Source organism: Gymnoscopelus braueri (assembly GCF_963280865.1).
Source record: "Gymnoscopelus braueri genome assembly, chromosome: 9".
NCBI classification, from domain to species: domain Eukaryota; kingdom Metazoa; phylum Chordata; class Actinopteri; order Myctophiformes; family Myctophidae; genus Gymnoscopelus; species Gymnoscopelus braueri.
The window spans coordinates 45,123,839-45,138,791 of record NC_137610.1 but is presented as its reverse complement, the minus strand read 5'-3'; the positions used below and the strand labels follow the sequence as shown (position 1 = coordinate 45,138,791).

At 42.4% G+C, this 14,953-nt stretch overlaps 1 protein-coding gene across 7 annotated transcripts in view; it reads right to left on the bottom strand.

Annotated features, from left to right (window-relative positions):
• The window catches only part of ap3b2 (adaptor related protein complex 3 subunit beta 2), a 35,190-nt gene extending 21,313 nt beyond the window's left edge, over positions 1-13,877 (bottom strand). For all 7 annotated transcript variants that reach the window (XM_080437426.1, XM_080437429.1, XM_080437428.1 and 4 more), the window contains exons 1-11: positions 12,482-13,877; positions 7,987-8,062; positions 6,837-6,911; positions 5,594-5,689; positions 4,787-4,947; positions 4,399-4,465; positions 3,937-4,119; positions 3,001-3,195; positions 2,012-2,109; positions 609-663; positions 87-158 (exon numbers count right to left, since the gene is read on the bottom strand). In XM_080437426.1, the coding sequence (XP_080293552.1) occupies positions 87-158; positions 609-663; positions 2,012-2,109; positions 3,001-3,195; positions 3,937-4,119; positions 4,399-4,465; positions 4,787-4,947; positions 5,594-5,689; positions 6,837-6,911; positions 7,987-8,062; positions 12,482-12,792 (1,389 nt within the window). In that variant the 5' untranslated portion in view covers positions 12,793-13,877. The remainder of the gene's footprint in view (positions 1-86; positions 159-608; positions 664-2,011; positions 2,110-3,000; positions 3,196-3,936; positions 4,120-4,398; positions 4,466-4,786; positions 4,948-5,593; positions 5,690-6,836; positions 6,912-7,986; positions 8,063-12,481) is intronic.
• Between the last annotated feature and the right edge of the window lie 1,076 nt (positions 13,878-14,953).

Sequence of the window (14,953 nt, the reverse complement as noted above, 5' to 3'; positions counted from 1 at the left end):
ATAACGGAACATAACGGAACGTAGCACAGCGCATTGCAATGCAACGCAATGCAATGCAATACGATGCCAAAGAATTCGAATAGTACCTTGAGCACTTTGATCTGGGTTGGATCTGTGGAGCGGATGTAGAAACTCTTAAGGTAGGGTTCAAACATTCCCTGTAAAAATATAGAGAAGGCAGATCTGAGTCTTCCACACATACAGTATGATAAGTAGCAATAGGCCAGTCACTATTTGAGATGATCGCAATTATTTTTGCATAATCGCTATGATTGTTTCCATGTTGACACATTTTCAAACATTTTCCAAAAGTAATGCAATGCCATGTGTTGTGAGCTTGCAGATATTTCCACTCATTTATAAATATTTTAAAAGTATAAAATGATTTAATATGTCAGTAATTTCACTTTATATATTTAAGTTATCTGCCCTATGTAGTTTTTCTTTACAAAGCCTAAAAGGCAAACTTAATGTAATTTTTATTCATATGTTCCAATGTTCAATGCCAAAAATACAATGATATCTTTAATCACAATTATTTGTATGGCAATTAATCGTCAAGTTAAATTGAATGATCGTTAAAAACAGCTGATACAAGCAAAGCTCACCCTTCTCTTGATGGTCATTGTAGCTACGTTCTGCAGAACCACAAACTGAACCTCACTATGGAGAGACCAAACAAAAGAGAGAGGAAGAGAGAGAGAGAGAAGAGAGAGAGAAAGAAAGAAAGAGAGAGAGAGAGAGAGAGAGAGAGAGAGAGAGAGAGAGAGGGAGACAGGGAAGAGAGGATGGAAGGAGGGAATGAAGTAGGAGCAAAAAGAAAGCAATATAGAGAAACAGAGGAGAGGTGGAGAGAAAGAGAGGTATGGAGAATGACAGAAAAACATGTTAAATGTTACGTCAGAAAGCAATGACTGGCTTAGGTTTAAACGGTTGTCTATGTCTATTGTCTACCTGGCCTGACTCACACCACTCTATTTCAGCTTATAAACTATGTGTTTCTGTTCAAAAAATATTAATTTGTTTTGCTGCTACTGTATGATGACTCTCTCTCCATGAACAGATTTGTCATCTGAATGTGTTTTTCAGTTTGAATAAAGGTTATATAAGAGAATAAATTACTTCCAGAGACGTATAAACACATTATGTTGGCAGAGTAATACTGCCTTTTCCTCTGCACTGACTGATGACTTCGTTATTGTGTGCCTAGAGCCACGACACCTACTAAATAATAAGGAAAAGTTCCCTCTTTCTGTAAATTGTTTCTGGTTCTGTGGTTTTACTATTCAGCTAGCAGACTGACCCCAATCGGCCTGATGGTGCTGATGGTCCAAATTAATCTAGCCAAATAATCAACATCCATTTGCCACACATTGTTGACACAATCTCCTACTGCACAATGAGTCAGATTGCTACCCTATTATTCATTATTGGACCAAGCTTATAAAACTGACATACAGTACAGTACAACTTTTGTGTGTGTGTGTGTGGGGGGGGGGGGTTATATTGACCAATTAACTTCAAAATGGCAAAACGTGCAGAATACGATCATTAGGGGCGCTACAAATGCAAAAAATTGGTTTGGCATAACACAGATAAATCAGACTACTGTATAAGTTATTTGTCCAATCTTTACAAAACTCACAGGATATATTTTATAATAACACTGTTGAACCATGTGAGTAAACCTATTTTGAAATCACCCAATAGGGGGCACCATCAGTTCCAAACACGTGCATGGGTCTGGTGCAAATTTGACCATAAATCCATAACAGTTAGTCAAACATCCAAATGACTAGTCTTCAAGAGACATAAAGGTGTCCGCACACACCGGTAGCCAAAGTGCCAATATTTTATTATGGATGCAGAGGAATGGAAACCAGCGTTCCGGCAGATAACTGCCTTCTTCATGGTATCAGTATCAGTTTGTCAAACATCACCACAATAAATGGGGTGATGTTGAGACCTGGTTTGAGAGACAGTAGAGCAGAGACAAGAGCATTGAACTGACCTGTGACTCCTCAGCAGACGGACCAGAGCCTTGGCAATCACCCCCACCTCTGCCTTAGGAGCCAGGTGGAAATACAGCTGAGCCACCGCCATCACCACCTGGAACATTGTTGTGTTGGTATGTGCACGCGAGTGTGTGTGTGTGTGTGTGTGTGTGTGTGTGTGTGTGTGTGCGTGCGTGTGCGTGTGCGTGTGCGTGTGTGTGTGTGCGTGTGTGCGTGTGTGTGTGTGTGTGTGTGTGTGTGTGTGTGTGTGTGTGTGTGTGTGTGTGTGTGCGTGAGCGTGAGCGTGAGTGCATGTGTATATACATGGAAGAAGGTAAGGGGATGGTAAGGGGATGAAGAGAAGGAAATAGATACGGTACGTCAGTGATCTAAACATCTGCATCTAAACAAGAACAAGAATGAATGCAATAGAATGCAGGCTTCCTTCAAGGCCTATAAATCTCCCATGTTTGCTCATGGGACAAGTCATGGGAGTCATCAACATTGATTGGTATCTTTCTCTTGGGAGCAGGAATGTGCAATGCACGGCAGTTTTTTGTTTCTGTACGACTAACGGGGTCAAGAGATACGATTACGTGCATTTGGAAATTGAAAGTTCTGAATGATGGTGGCACTTGAGGAACGGTCATTGGGAGCATGAATGTGGACAGCAAATGTCATGGCATTCTGCACATTATTTGTAAGATAAGTTGGTCACAAACAGACGGTCTCCTTAGTGGAAGTACGTCAAGTATGTCAAGGACCCCAAAATTTATATCTGGCCACGTGGACCCCAATCTGAAAATATTTTATGCACACAATGTAAAAAATGTAATTCAAAAATGTTAAATTAAAAACCTTTCAAAAATAAAAAGTATAAACTAGGGTTAACGTTGTTAAACTGATTTTGATGCTATATTAACACATTTTCCCCTAACACATGGAACCCCTTCAAAGACCCCACTTTGAGAACCACTGGAGCATTAATGTTATTGGTTGTCCTCACCGCAGCGTTGCGGCTCTGCAGCAGTGGTTTGGTGTTTCTCAGCAGGAGGCGGTGATCTGGGTCCATTACGTATGGCTTCCTCTTGGGCAGTGTCGCTGCCTCCTCCTTCTTCTCCTTTCCTTCATCATTCTCATCATCCTCGTCTTCGTCGTCAGAGCCGTAGAAGGTCTTGTCACCCTCTTCTAAGAGTGACTCCTGTTAGCGTGTGTGTGTGTGTGTGTGTGTGTGTGTGTGTGTGTGTGTGTGTGTGTGTGTGTGTGTGTGTGTGTGTGTGTGTGTGTGTGTGTGTGTGTGTGTGTGTGTGTGTGTGTGTGTGTGTGTGTGTGTGTGTGTGTGTGTGTGCGTGTGTGTGTGTGTGTGTGTGTGTGTGTGTATGAGATGAGGATATTTGGGTTTATTGGATGTGGTCAGTGGTGGAAAAAGTACTTACATTTTTGACTTAAGTAAAAGTATCAATACTGCAATGTAAAAATACTCTGGTACAAGTAAAAGTAAGGTATTCAAAATAAAAAAAGTATGGTTATCAAAATGTACTTAAAGTAAAAGTACTTATTACGCAGAAGGTCCCATTTCGCAAATGTGTAAAATGTATAAAAATCCTTTGAAAATAGCCGATCTACAAGTTCACAGCTTGTAGATCGGCTATTTTCAAATTGCCAAAGTATATTGTATATAAGTGGTTTTGTAATAATAATAAAAATCTAAGTAACTAGTAACTAAAGTTTTCAAATAATTTTAGTGGAGTAAAAGTACAATATTTGTCTCTGAGATGTAGTGGAGTAGAAACGTTTTGAAAATTGGAAATACTCCAGTAACGTAAAAGTGCCTAAAAATTTTACTTAAGTACAGTACTTGAGTAAATGTACTTTCTACCATTGGATGTGTTGGTGAGACAGTCTGAATATACACACACATTAGAGTTAGGGCTATACTCACATTCATGTTGGGGTTGAGGAACTGGGTCCTAGCATAGCGTGTTAGCATGTTGATGATGACCACCTGCCCCCACTCCTCCACGTCTATCAGCAGGTTGCACAGCTTACGGTAGTTCTTATGGATCAGTTCATTACGCTCTGGACACACCTCCTCAAACGCCATGACAACACTCCCAGCCACCAGCTACGACGCGAACGCACACACACACACGCACACACACACACACACACACACACACACACACACACACACACACACACACACACACACACACACACACACACACACACACACACACACACACACACCCTTCTAAATTTTAAAGCACTTTGACTGCAAATGAGACTATTATAATCTATCAAAATCTAAAAGGAGGTATCGTTTCACATACTTCACTCCATTGCCAAGGATAATACTGTAAATGAACGATTAAGAAGTACAGTCCAGTATGAATGAACCCACCGTGGTTTTGTCAGCCAGGAGTTTCTCAATGACCTCTATGAGCTGGTCCTTCTGTTCTGGGTCCAGACTGAGGAGAACACAGGGACACATGAAGGCATTCTGCAGTACATCCATTGTATTATGTTTCATGCCATTTTTTAAATCTCTGCGATACGATTATTGTGAGCGTTTTTTTATCACGATAAACGATAATAACCATTATCGTCCCATCCCTAGTTCTTTTCGCCTGACAGTGAGGAGTTTCCCTTAATGCTTGGAGATTCCACCTATCCTCCCCAGACCCCCCCCCCCCCACCCCCATATGATCTAGCCCTACACCCCTTCCTGCACACTGATCTCCAGATTACCTGTATAGTTCATGTATTATCTGATCAGATCTCCAGATTACCTGTATAGTTTAGGGATGGCATGGGCAGCAGTCTTCCGGACATAAGGAGACATGTCTGAAGCAGCTTCTTTGATGGCCAACATCATGATAGGGACGATGATGGTCACTCTGATACTGGACAGAACCCTCAGAGCACTGGCCCTGATCAACTGGTTTGGATCCTACAGGTAAGACAGAAAGGAGCCGGAGGTGTCATTCACCGCCAACGGTTTTCCCTTTTTCTCATTTGTACGTAATATATTGTTTTGTATTTGTTGATGACATGTATTATTGTGTTATTGTTTTATGCTATGTTGATGAATTGAATACATAGGACACAATGGAAACACGTCCCCAGGACTTTTTGTGTTATCCTTTTAGCCTCAACGTCTGACTGTACCTCGTGCTGTTTACATTTCTGACTAATAAAGTATTCAATCAATCAAAACCGGAAAATTAATTTTTTTGTTTCGAATTTAGGAGAACCTTTCAATTTTGAATCATAACTGCTTTTTTTTAGCTCCTCCAAAATGGCTGATTGAACAAAATAGTTCTTATTGGAACTATGGAGGATTGCATAGTATTTTAACAATATATGGAATGAACTTTGGGCAATACATTTTCTCTCCATTTTCTGTCTTCAAATGGATCACCTCATAGTCATTGTCAGTTTATTTAAATTCAGAATGTGTTCACTTGACAGACTATCTGATAAAAATGAAACATTTGACCTTCAGTCTACCTGGAATTGTTAGCACTGCTCATTAAAACTAATGTTTTGTTCTGAATGTAATGTAATAAAGTACTGTAGCTGTGCATCTCCATTACCTTCAGTCCTCTCTGGAATGTAGAAATGGAGAGAAGAGCCAGGTCCTGTTGTTCCTCTGCATAACGCACCAAATACACATACACCAACTTCTTCACCTACAGAGAAATACAGAGAGAGAGAGAGAGAGAGACATAAAGCGACGTTATTATTTTTGTCTCCACCAGCCGAAGGCGTGGCCGAGACTATGTTTTCGCCCCTGTCCGTTCGTCCGTGTGTGTGTCTGTCCGTCTGTGTACAGCTAATCTCCGGCACCGTTGGCCCGGTCGACGTGAAACTATGTACACTCACTCCCTAAAGGCCAAAGAAAAACCTCTACCCCAAATTTTTCACATCTGCCTTTTATAGCGCCACCAGGACGCCGGTATTTTTTTATGTTACTCCGACAGATTTTGTCAGAAATCTGTACCCATTATTTCTATAGTCATGTGATCAAGACGGATCTGTACGGCGATCTTTCATATTGTTTCCTGATTGGCTAAGATTGGCATCTACATTTTGCAGGAGTGGCTCGTTTTGAACAAAATGCCTAAAATCATGAACGCAGTATCCGATTGCCATGAAACTTCACTTTGGCCTATTATACAGTACACTTTATCTAATAGCCATGTCATCAAGACGGACCTGTCTGATTTTTCATATTTTATCCTGATGACTGATACCTGACCTGGCGGAGACCTGTGCTCCGAGAAGCACATTTTTCTAGTTTGAAATGAGGTCCATTTGTCACCAATAAAGGCATCAACCTGTATGAATGAGGCATCACAAATTTATATTTATATATATATTCGCCGACGCATTTTTGGATCGTTTATTCATCACGCTCCCGGGATGTAAGGACCTTTACAATGGCGGTAATGAAACTGAAGTGACTCTGTGTGTGTGTGTGTGTGTGTGTGTGTGTGTGTGTGTGTGTGTGTGTGTGTGTGTGTGTGTGTGTGTGTGTGTGTGTGTGTGTGTGTGTGCGTGTGTGTGTGTGTGCGCGTGTGTGTGTGTGTGTGTGGGTGGGTGGCTGTGTGCGTGCGTGCGTGTGGCTGTGTGCGTGCGTGTGGCTGTGTGCGTGCGTGTTGCTGCATGCGTATGTGCATGCGTATGTGTGTGTATGAGGGGATGATATAGTGCAGGTGATCTGCCGACTGCCGGTAAACATAAGCTAAACTAAACTAAACTACAGCGAAAGACATCAGCTGCATGAGAACCATCTGAAAAGAAACGAACCAGATTGAAATCAATGTTCTCACTGACCTCAATGTTCTTGCAGGCAACGTTCTTCACGACTGCAGGGAACAGATCTGACGCATTCTTCCCTCTGGCTATCATCTGCGGGCAACACACACACACACACACACACACACACACACACACACACACACACACACACACACACACACACACACACACACACACACACACACACACACACACACACACACACACACACACACACACACACACACATGCATGCACGCATACATCATGCAGTTTTTCCTCTGTCTTTTTTTTTTTTCAAAGAGTGGACAAAAATAGATGTGGCCCTCTGGATTTCAAGTTGGTAGTCGACAAAATTGTACTGAAGGTCCACAGCACAAAATGGACCCATTAAAATCCCATCAAAGCCCCTTCGACTAATTAAGGTAATTCACACTGCATTTCTAAACTAGTTTAACCTCATTTCATATTAATCTATGACTTAAAATAAGTCCTGGGTTAATTCATACTTGGAAATCAGAGACCGGGGTTAACGTCTTTAGAACGCTCACAGCGGCATCTTTGATTGGACAGTGAACTTTCCATTGCTTTTGTTCTAACCTTGTCTAACACTAGTTATCTTCACCTAAGTGTTTTTGGGACATACCCCTGCTCCAGAGAGGGTTCAGGATTCGGAAGCCCTGGGCTAAGGGTGGGGATATCCCACATTCAAAGTTGTAAGTGTGAAAGCCCAATAACAGAGCTGTAAGTCCTGGGCTAACGTGAGTATTAACCCTACCCATGGCTAACATGGGCCTTAGCCCTGGGGTAAGCATAGTGTGAAAAGGCATATTGTGTTGTCTGGTACAGTTCAGAGCTGACTTGTGTGGAACTAGCCGGGCTGCTGTTGTCAATAATGATTTTAAATTAAGTTACGTATAATTAAACACTGCTCTTTTCCTCCCTGTAGCCTCCTCTCCTCCTTTGTGAAGGAATAATGAAGTACATGAGCTTCAGAAGAAGTAAAGAGACATGCAGGATTAATATTTAACAGCTAACTGCAGTTTCCATCTGAAGGCCGGAGCTACTATATCTACATCTCTGTCTAAAGCTCTACTTTTAGGATGTTATACTATATATAGTATAGTGTATCATGAATAATTACTATTATATATTTCATAGTGCTGGATATGAGCCTCATACTTACAGCTACAATCCGTTTCATAGCCTCCAGTTTCAGAGAGTCCTTGTTGCTGTCCAGCATCTCTTTCAGGTCATCATGTCTGGAAAAAGAGAGCATGATTGTATAAATGTACTGATGACATGTGCCTCACTTCCGAAATGTTGTTATAGTTCATATAAATAATGTTGGCATTTAATAGCCTGGCAGCAGAAGGAATGGCCATAGTGTAGCGGTTTGGTCTCCTAAGGGGCCCGTTGTAATTTGCCGGCCTGAAGGCATTATAGTGAATTCACCGGACACAACATGGTCAGATTGGCTGATAATTCCTTTTGCTTTCTGGGCCACCTGTTTCTGCCAGAGGGAGCACAAGTCTGCTCCAATTATCTTGGGGGAGAATTTCACAATTTCATTTAGACTATTCCTGTTCTTCCCAGACAACCCAATAAACCAGCAAATAAATGATTAAGAAGACTTTCAATTAATGTTGGATGAAAAATTATACCTGGACAAAATAGTCTCACTGACACAAAAAGATTCCCGCATTAAGTGTTTTTTTTTTAACTCTGTTTACATCAAATTTGTAAAACTGTTCCTAGACCAGTGGGCAAACCCCCAGAGTTGGAATTGAAACTCATTTCCGGGTTCTCTTACAGCATGCTGTTCCTATTAAGGGCCCAGTAGATGTCGCTATTTCACCTTCTGCAGAGCAGTACTCGTTGCAGTAAAGATTACTCTCAATAGAAGTGAACGAGGTTTTGAGCGGACTTTATTCTTGATTTTATTATCGTAGTAAACATTTTCATAAACACTTTATGTTTTCAATCGCTAGTTTAAAGTATTTTTTAAATCATCATGATTATGCGTTTTAGTAAATTATGGTCCCATTCATTTTATTAGTAATGACAAAGAAGGGTATGTTTCTAGGGCTTTTACTGGTTCTACCGAGTGAAGACCCGCCCTCGCTGCGGTTGCAGCCAATAGCAGTCGTTTCCAGTTTCATTTCGGGACCGGAAGTTCAAAGATGGCGGATTTCAATTTGCCAAAAAGTGGCTTCAAAACGGTCTGTAGAAATCAATGGGGCTGGCTTTGTCCATACATTTTACACTCTATGTCCTAGACGTGTTGACAATTTGAACATCGATGGTTGATTGGCTGTCTCATTGAGGCAGGAAGGTCCCACTGTGATTGCATCTGTTGTGACACCTGTCCACTCTGTGGTCAACAACATGGATGCAGACGCATGCAGAGGTCTTTCCATTTCTAACCATGTTGTGTGTGTGTGTGCGTGTGTGTGTGTGTGTGTGCGTGTGTGCGTGTGTGTGTGTGTGTGTGTGTGTGTGTGTGTGTGTGTGTGTGTGTGTGTGTGTGTGTGTGTGTGTGTGTGTGTGTGTGTGTGTGTGTGTGTGTGTGTGTGTGCGTGCGTGCGTGCGTGCGTGCGTGCATGCGTGTGTGCGTGTGTGAGTGTGTAAATAATTGACTTCACTCTATCAGACAAAGAATCAATTCACAGCATAATCAATGTTAGTTATCACATGACAGCTGCTATGAAAAGCCAGATAGAAAAGGATTATTTTCAGCAGCAAGTCAAAGATAGTATCTCTGTTACTAATCTATGTCTGAAAAGATGATGTGTTCCTGTGTATCTCAGTGTGTAGAGCATGACTGTAAACAGTGCCTGTATCCCAAGCTAGCCACAGGTTAACTCCCACCATTGCTTTCCCTCCTGTGCCTCTCTTTCAGGGTCTAATTATCTATCTCCCTCAAATGGCTTAAACTAATGGAAAATCAAAGACAGTATTACCTATACTTGTTTTTCAGCATCCAGACATACTGCACCAGTGGTTCATCTCTCTTCTAGATACCAGTGGTTCATCTCCTAGATTGACATACCAGTGGTTCATCTCTCTTCTAGATTGACATAGGCCTACTAGTGGTTCATCTATCTTGTAGATTGACATAATATATACCAGTGGCTCATCTCTATACTAATGTACCAATGGCTCATGCCTATTCCAGACTGACATACCAGTGTTTTATCTCTCCCTTTAGAATTGTGTTGAAACAACTCACTGGCCATGATGAGGTGGTTGAATATGTAATATAAGATACATGATGAGATTAACAATATACACGATGAGGTTGCCAGTGGTTACCACTGGCAACCACTTTAAAAAAGAAATTTAGAGCATCTAATAGAGAGAGGGGAAGAGCTATGTGCTGTCCACGGTACTTCAGCCTGAAAGGCAACAGGCTGAATTAACATTCTTAAATATGGTTATGGTGTTTCAAAATTCCATCCTATATGAAATCCTATCCTATATCCTATATGAAAATTGCCTTGTGGGTCGACGGTAGGTCTATGGTAGGCTGCTTGTGACGTGGGTGTCACAAGCGTAACATGCCCCTAGTGGGCGTCACAAACAAGCCTCAAATGTAACATGCCCATTACGGAGAGGTCACAAATGCGTCACACACGTTGCTTCACGAAAACGCATCACAGATGGACAGATATAGAATTCTCCATAAATGGGCTAAAAAGGGACACAGGCTGAGAGATGGGTACATCGGGTTCTCTGAGAACAAGTACAATAAGTACAACAAGTTATGGATAAACAGGTGGGGGGCATGCATCGTTCCCGACTTGCGTTGTTTCCGAATAGGCCGGTGCCTGCTTATAGTGTAACTGTGGTAATGGGTACCGTAGGCATTGCATAACCGGGTGGGGAAAGCATTTCAAACTTGCATCGTTCCCAACTTGATTTGCCACGTCTAACTATGGCAATGACTATTGGCTCAGTCACTGATGGCATAAAACACATAGGTGCCTACTTCATGTGAAACTGTACTGTTAAATAAAGTAGAAATAAAAATAAGAAGAACTAGAGAGGTTCACAGTGGAGTGCATACTGTATCTCCGCTATGAAGTGTGGCCACTGGCCAGTCTATGACATCAGTCAACTACTACGTATGACTCCCTATAAAATGTGTAAAAATGTATGGTACTTCCTTGGCCTTGGCGTGCACATAACATTTGGCGCTGATCGGCCCAGCGGTTCGCAAGATTAGTCCTGGACAAACAGACAGGGGAGGAAACATAATCTCCCCCAGCCTGGCGGAGAAAATAAAGCATATAAAGAAACTGCCAGTGATGTGAATAGGCAAATTGAAGATGAAACTTCTACACTGCGGTCAAAAAGGTTCAGTAGTTCTGTAGAAAGGTTTTACAGTCACAGTAATGCATGCACATGTGAATCAATTCTAATGTAAAATATGTGTAAGCGTCATTGTAAATCAGTCCCTGTATGCTCCATCACAGGGTACTTTATGGTCAGTAACATTGTTGTGAAGTACGTTCCCTCTACCTTAAGGAAAAATGACAGTCCTATTGTGTCACTGTCACAATGAGACATGCTGTAACTGTACACCTGCAGCAGGTGTCCTGTGTCTCTGTCTCGATCTAACCCTGAATTATTTAACCAGCAGGTACTACCAATACCACTGGTGCTGCTCAAGTTACTTGGACTCCACGTCAAGAAGTCAGCACCATACTGTCTCTTTGCACGTAGGCCACTGATTAACGTTTCAACTGATGTACATACAGTAGTAGTTTATCATTTCCAGCTCCTTGGTATTATTTTAATCAATACTGTGTAAGTTTCAAACCTTTCCTCTGTTTTTGTTTTGTTTTCACTTTGAAACTATATTGTATTGTAGTTTTAATGAATAATTTAGAATGAGTGGAATCGTGCAACTAGATGTCCATTTGCTTATTTTATAGACATATACTTGATTTACATTTGTTGGTGAAAGGATATCAGTGAAGTGAAGTGGGTAGCATAATATAGATTTCACGCCTTCCGCTTTGATACTTTGCAGTACATATATGCAGTACTTTGTTGTTATAAGAGTTGTCAGTATGTTTTATTTCTTCTGTGCAATTATTGGACTTGGTGATCCAAAATTGTCATAACTTTAATATTTATGGATCATCATTTATGGAGAGAAACATTTCTAGGAAACAGATATTTAATGCTGATGACACTCCTAGGAGAGATAAACAGTTGTTGTTGCACGGCTGTCAAGGCTGAGTGAAAATGATTTCAGTCTGCTTCTGTGAGAGCAACATATTATATAAACACCTTTTCAGAAACATGACTGAATGGGTTTCAAATTCAATATGAGAGGAAGGACTAATGTGTCCTTACTATCATTACTTATTCACCCCCCCCCCATAATTGACAAAGGCCACATTTCTCACTGGTCAATTAAGTATGACTATTTTATTTTAGGTTGTATTTGTATACACAGTAACATAACCAGTGTTAATTTAACCCATACAGGTAAATGGGTTTCTACTTTGATGAGTCTCTATCATACTCTATCTATGGAGCTGAATCTTACTCTCTTGTACACATTGTTAGTCAATGTGGAAAGAAATCTTCAGCTGGATAATTTTTGTGTACTGTAGGGTTTGTGGATTTATGCAGGCCTGGGTTCCAGCTCTGTCTCTATATCCTACCGCAGTGGCTGAGTACTGTTAATGTCTCCGCTGAGCCCGCCTTCTCCTCCATCTTCTCCCGTTGTCTCCTTATCTCCTCCGCTTCCTCCTCCAAACCCTCCTCCGAACCCTCCTCCTCCACCTCCTCCTACAGGTCGGAGCTGTCGTAGTTCGTCGGGTTCGTGCATTGCGTTGTACCAGTTCTGCTGGGCATTGTCTGGGGACAGAACAGGGCTCTTGTCCTCATCTGTTCCCTGGACGTGGCTCTGCACTGTCTTCACCATGTTCGCCGCGCTCGCTGGCAGCTGCATCAGCCTCTGCATGGGAGTCATCTTTGAAACTTTCTACTGCCAATTAACTAAGTTCGGAAATCCTTTGAAATGCGTCAAAAAGGTGCTCAATTCAGAAAACAAGGTTTATACACCGATGGTCATGTGGTCAAGACTAGTGTAGATATACAGGAAAAAGCATATGTGAAGCTCATCGAAGAAGTCCTCTCGAGCAAGTAGTGTACAGAGTCACACCTCCAGAGACATTCTAAACTGGGTTTTGAGGGTTCCTGCTGATGGTGGAATGGTTAAGATTCCTCCTCCAAGCGTGCATGTAAGGCCACCTTAGCTGACCCTATCGGATATCGTCACAGCCTTCCTCCTGGTCCCGCCTTTCCCTGTCTGCCTCTTTCTTAACAGTCTAAATTAAAAAAGAATACAAAAGGATTAGCTACTCTCTTTTGGAGAGGACGGAACAAGATATTCATTTGAACCCCATCTAAAACATAGCAACCTGTAGAATCCAGGGTAGGAGTAGGGACAGCAGTTCAATGTAGCTTGTTGAGTCTTATCTCTCAGTTGTTCCAGTGATCCAAGAAATGTGTAGAGGTCTCATGCGTGAAATCCTCCCGGCTCCGTCTCGGACACACTTTGTCACACATCCAATCCTGTCTCCTGTTATGAGCGTTCTTCTGCCTTCAGCTGAATGCATCCAGTGTGTGAATTTCTTAACACTGATGTTGTCTTCTACGGTGACGTTTCCCAGGATGCTTGAGTGGTTATGAGCCTGTTGACAGCAGGGTTCGTCAGTCAGTATCCACAAAACGTAGACCGCAGTGGAGCCTCGTAAGGACTGTGGCTGCAGGAGCTGTTCCAGGAACGGCAGCTTATTTTATGGTCGCTCTTGCTCCAAGTCACCCTGGACAACAGCATCAGCCAACTGTGTAAAATGTATCAGATGAAATGGAACCAGTGAGGCGACGGTGAGCTCAGTGTGAGGAGAGGAGGGGAGAGAAGGAGAGAGAGGAGGGGCATGGAGCTTCTGTTTGTCTCCTCTCTTCTGCCGTGCATTCTCCTCTGAGGCGGTGTTATTCCTTCTAATACTCCTGTCTCCGTCTGTCTGTCTCCCTCTCAGTGTTTGGAGCTGGTATGTGTTCTAAGCTCTGCTACACAGTGAGGATGATGACACAAATGCATAGTTGCCTCCCAGTCGCCACGTTAGCACCCCCACATCCTCCACCCACACAAACCTCCCTCCCCCTCTCTCTCCCCCTCTCTCTCTCTCTCTCTCTCTCTCTCTCTCTCTCTCTCTCTCTCTCTCTCTCTCTCTCTCTCTCTCTCTCTCTCTCTCTTTCGCAGCGATGACACATAAACGCAGAGCTGCCTCCCAGTCACCACGTTAGCATTCGCCACATCCTCCATCCATCTGCCACTCCCACTCCGGACGCAATCGAACAGTGCACATTGTGATTACACAGTGGACATACTAACCAGTTATTTACCAATGCACCCCTATCAAATCTTTATTCTGTTCTGACATGACTCAGCTTTCATACATACTGGTTTCCTCATGGGGATCTCTCTCTCAGCTTCTGTCTTAAGCTTATTTCTCTTGCTCCCTCTCTCACTCCTGTCTCTCCTTCTCTTTTCCTGTCTCAATCTTTTCTTTCTGCCTCTTGTTCTCACTCTCTCTCTCTCTCTCTCTCTCTCTCTCTTTCTCTCTCTCTCTCTCTCTCTCTCTCTCTCTCTCTCTCTCTCTCTCTCTCTCTCTCTCTCTCTCTCTCTCTCTCTCTCTCTCTCTCTCTCTCTCTCTCTCTCTCTCTTGCTCCTGTCTTCATTCATGTTGACTTAAAGGGAGATCTCAGCCTGAAGCAGTATTTACTCGGTTCTGCTCCTGTGAGCTTTGACGGTGGTTCAGTCCTGTCTGGTTTGTCAACACGAACAATAGGGCAACTATTCCAACCTGTGATGTCACCAGGAGATGCAGCCTGGCAGCTGTTCCATTAACAATGAACTGGAGGCAGAATTAATGGGCAGAGTGACAGTATTGTACTCAATGTGTCTCGGGAGAATTTGGCCACATTTTCAGCTCGTGAAAACATCTCACCGCAGGGCAAACAAACAGACAGAAATACACACATCATGTTGACAAGCAAACATGCAACTTGTTTGCAATACAAAAGAAAGGGAGGTCTACTAATGTACCTATGTAAGGCTCCAGTAC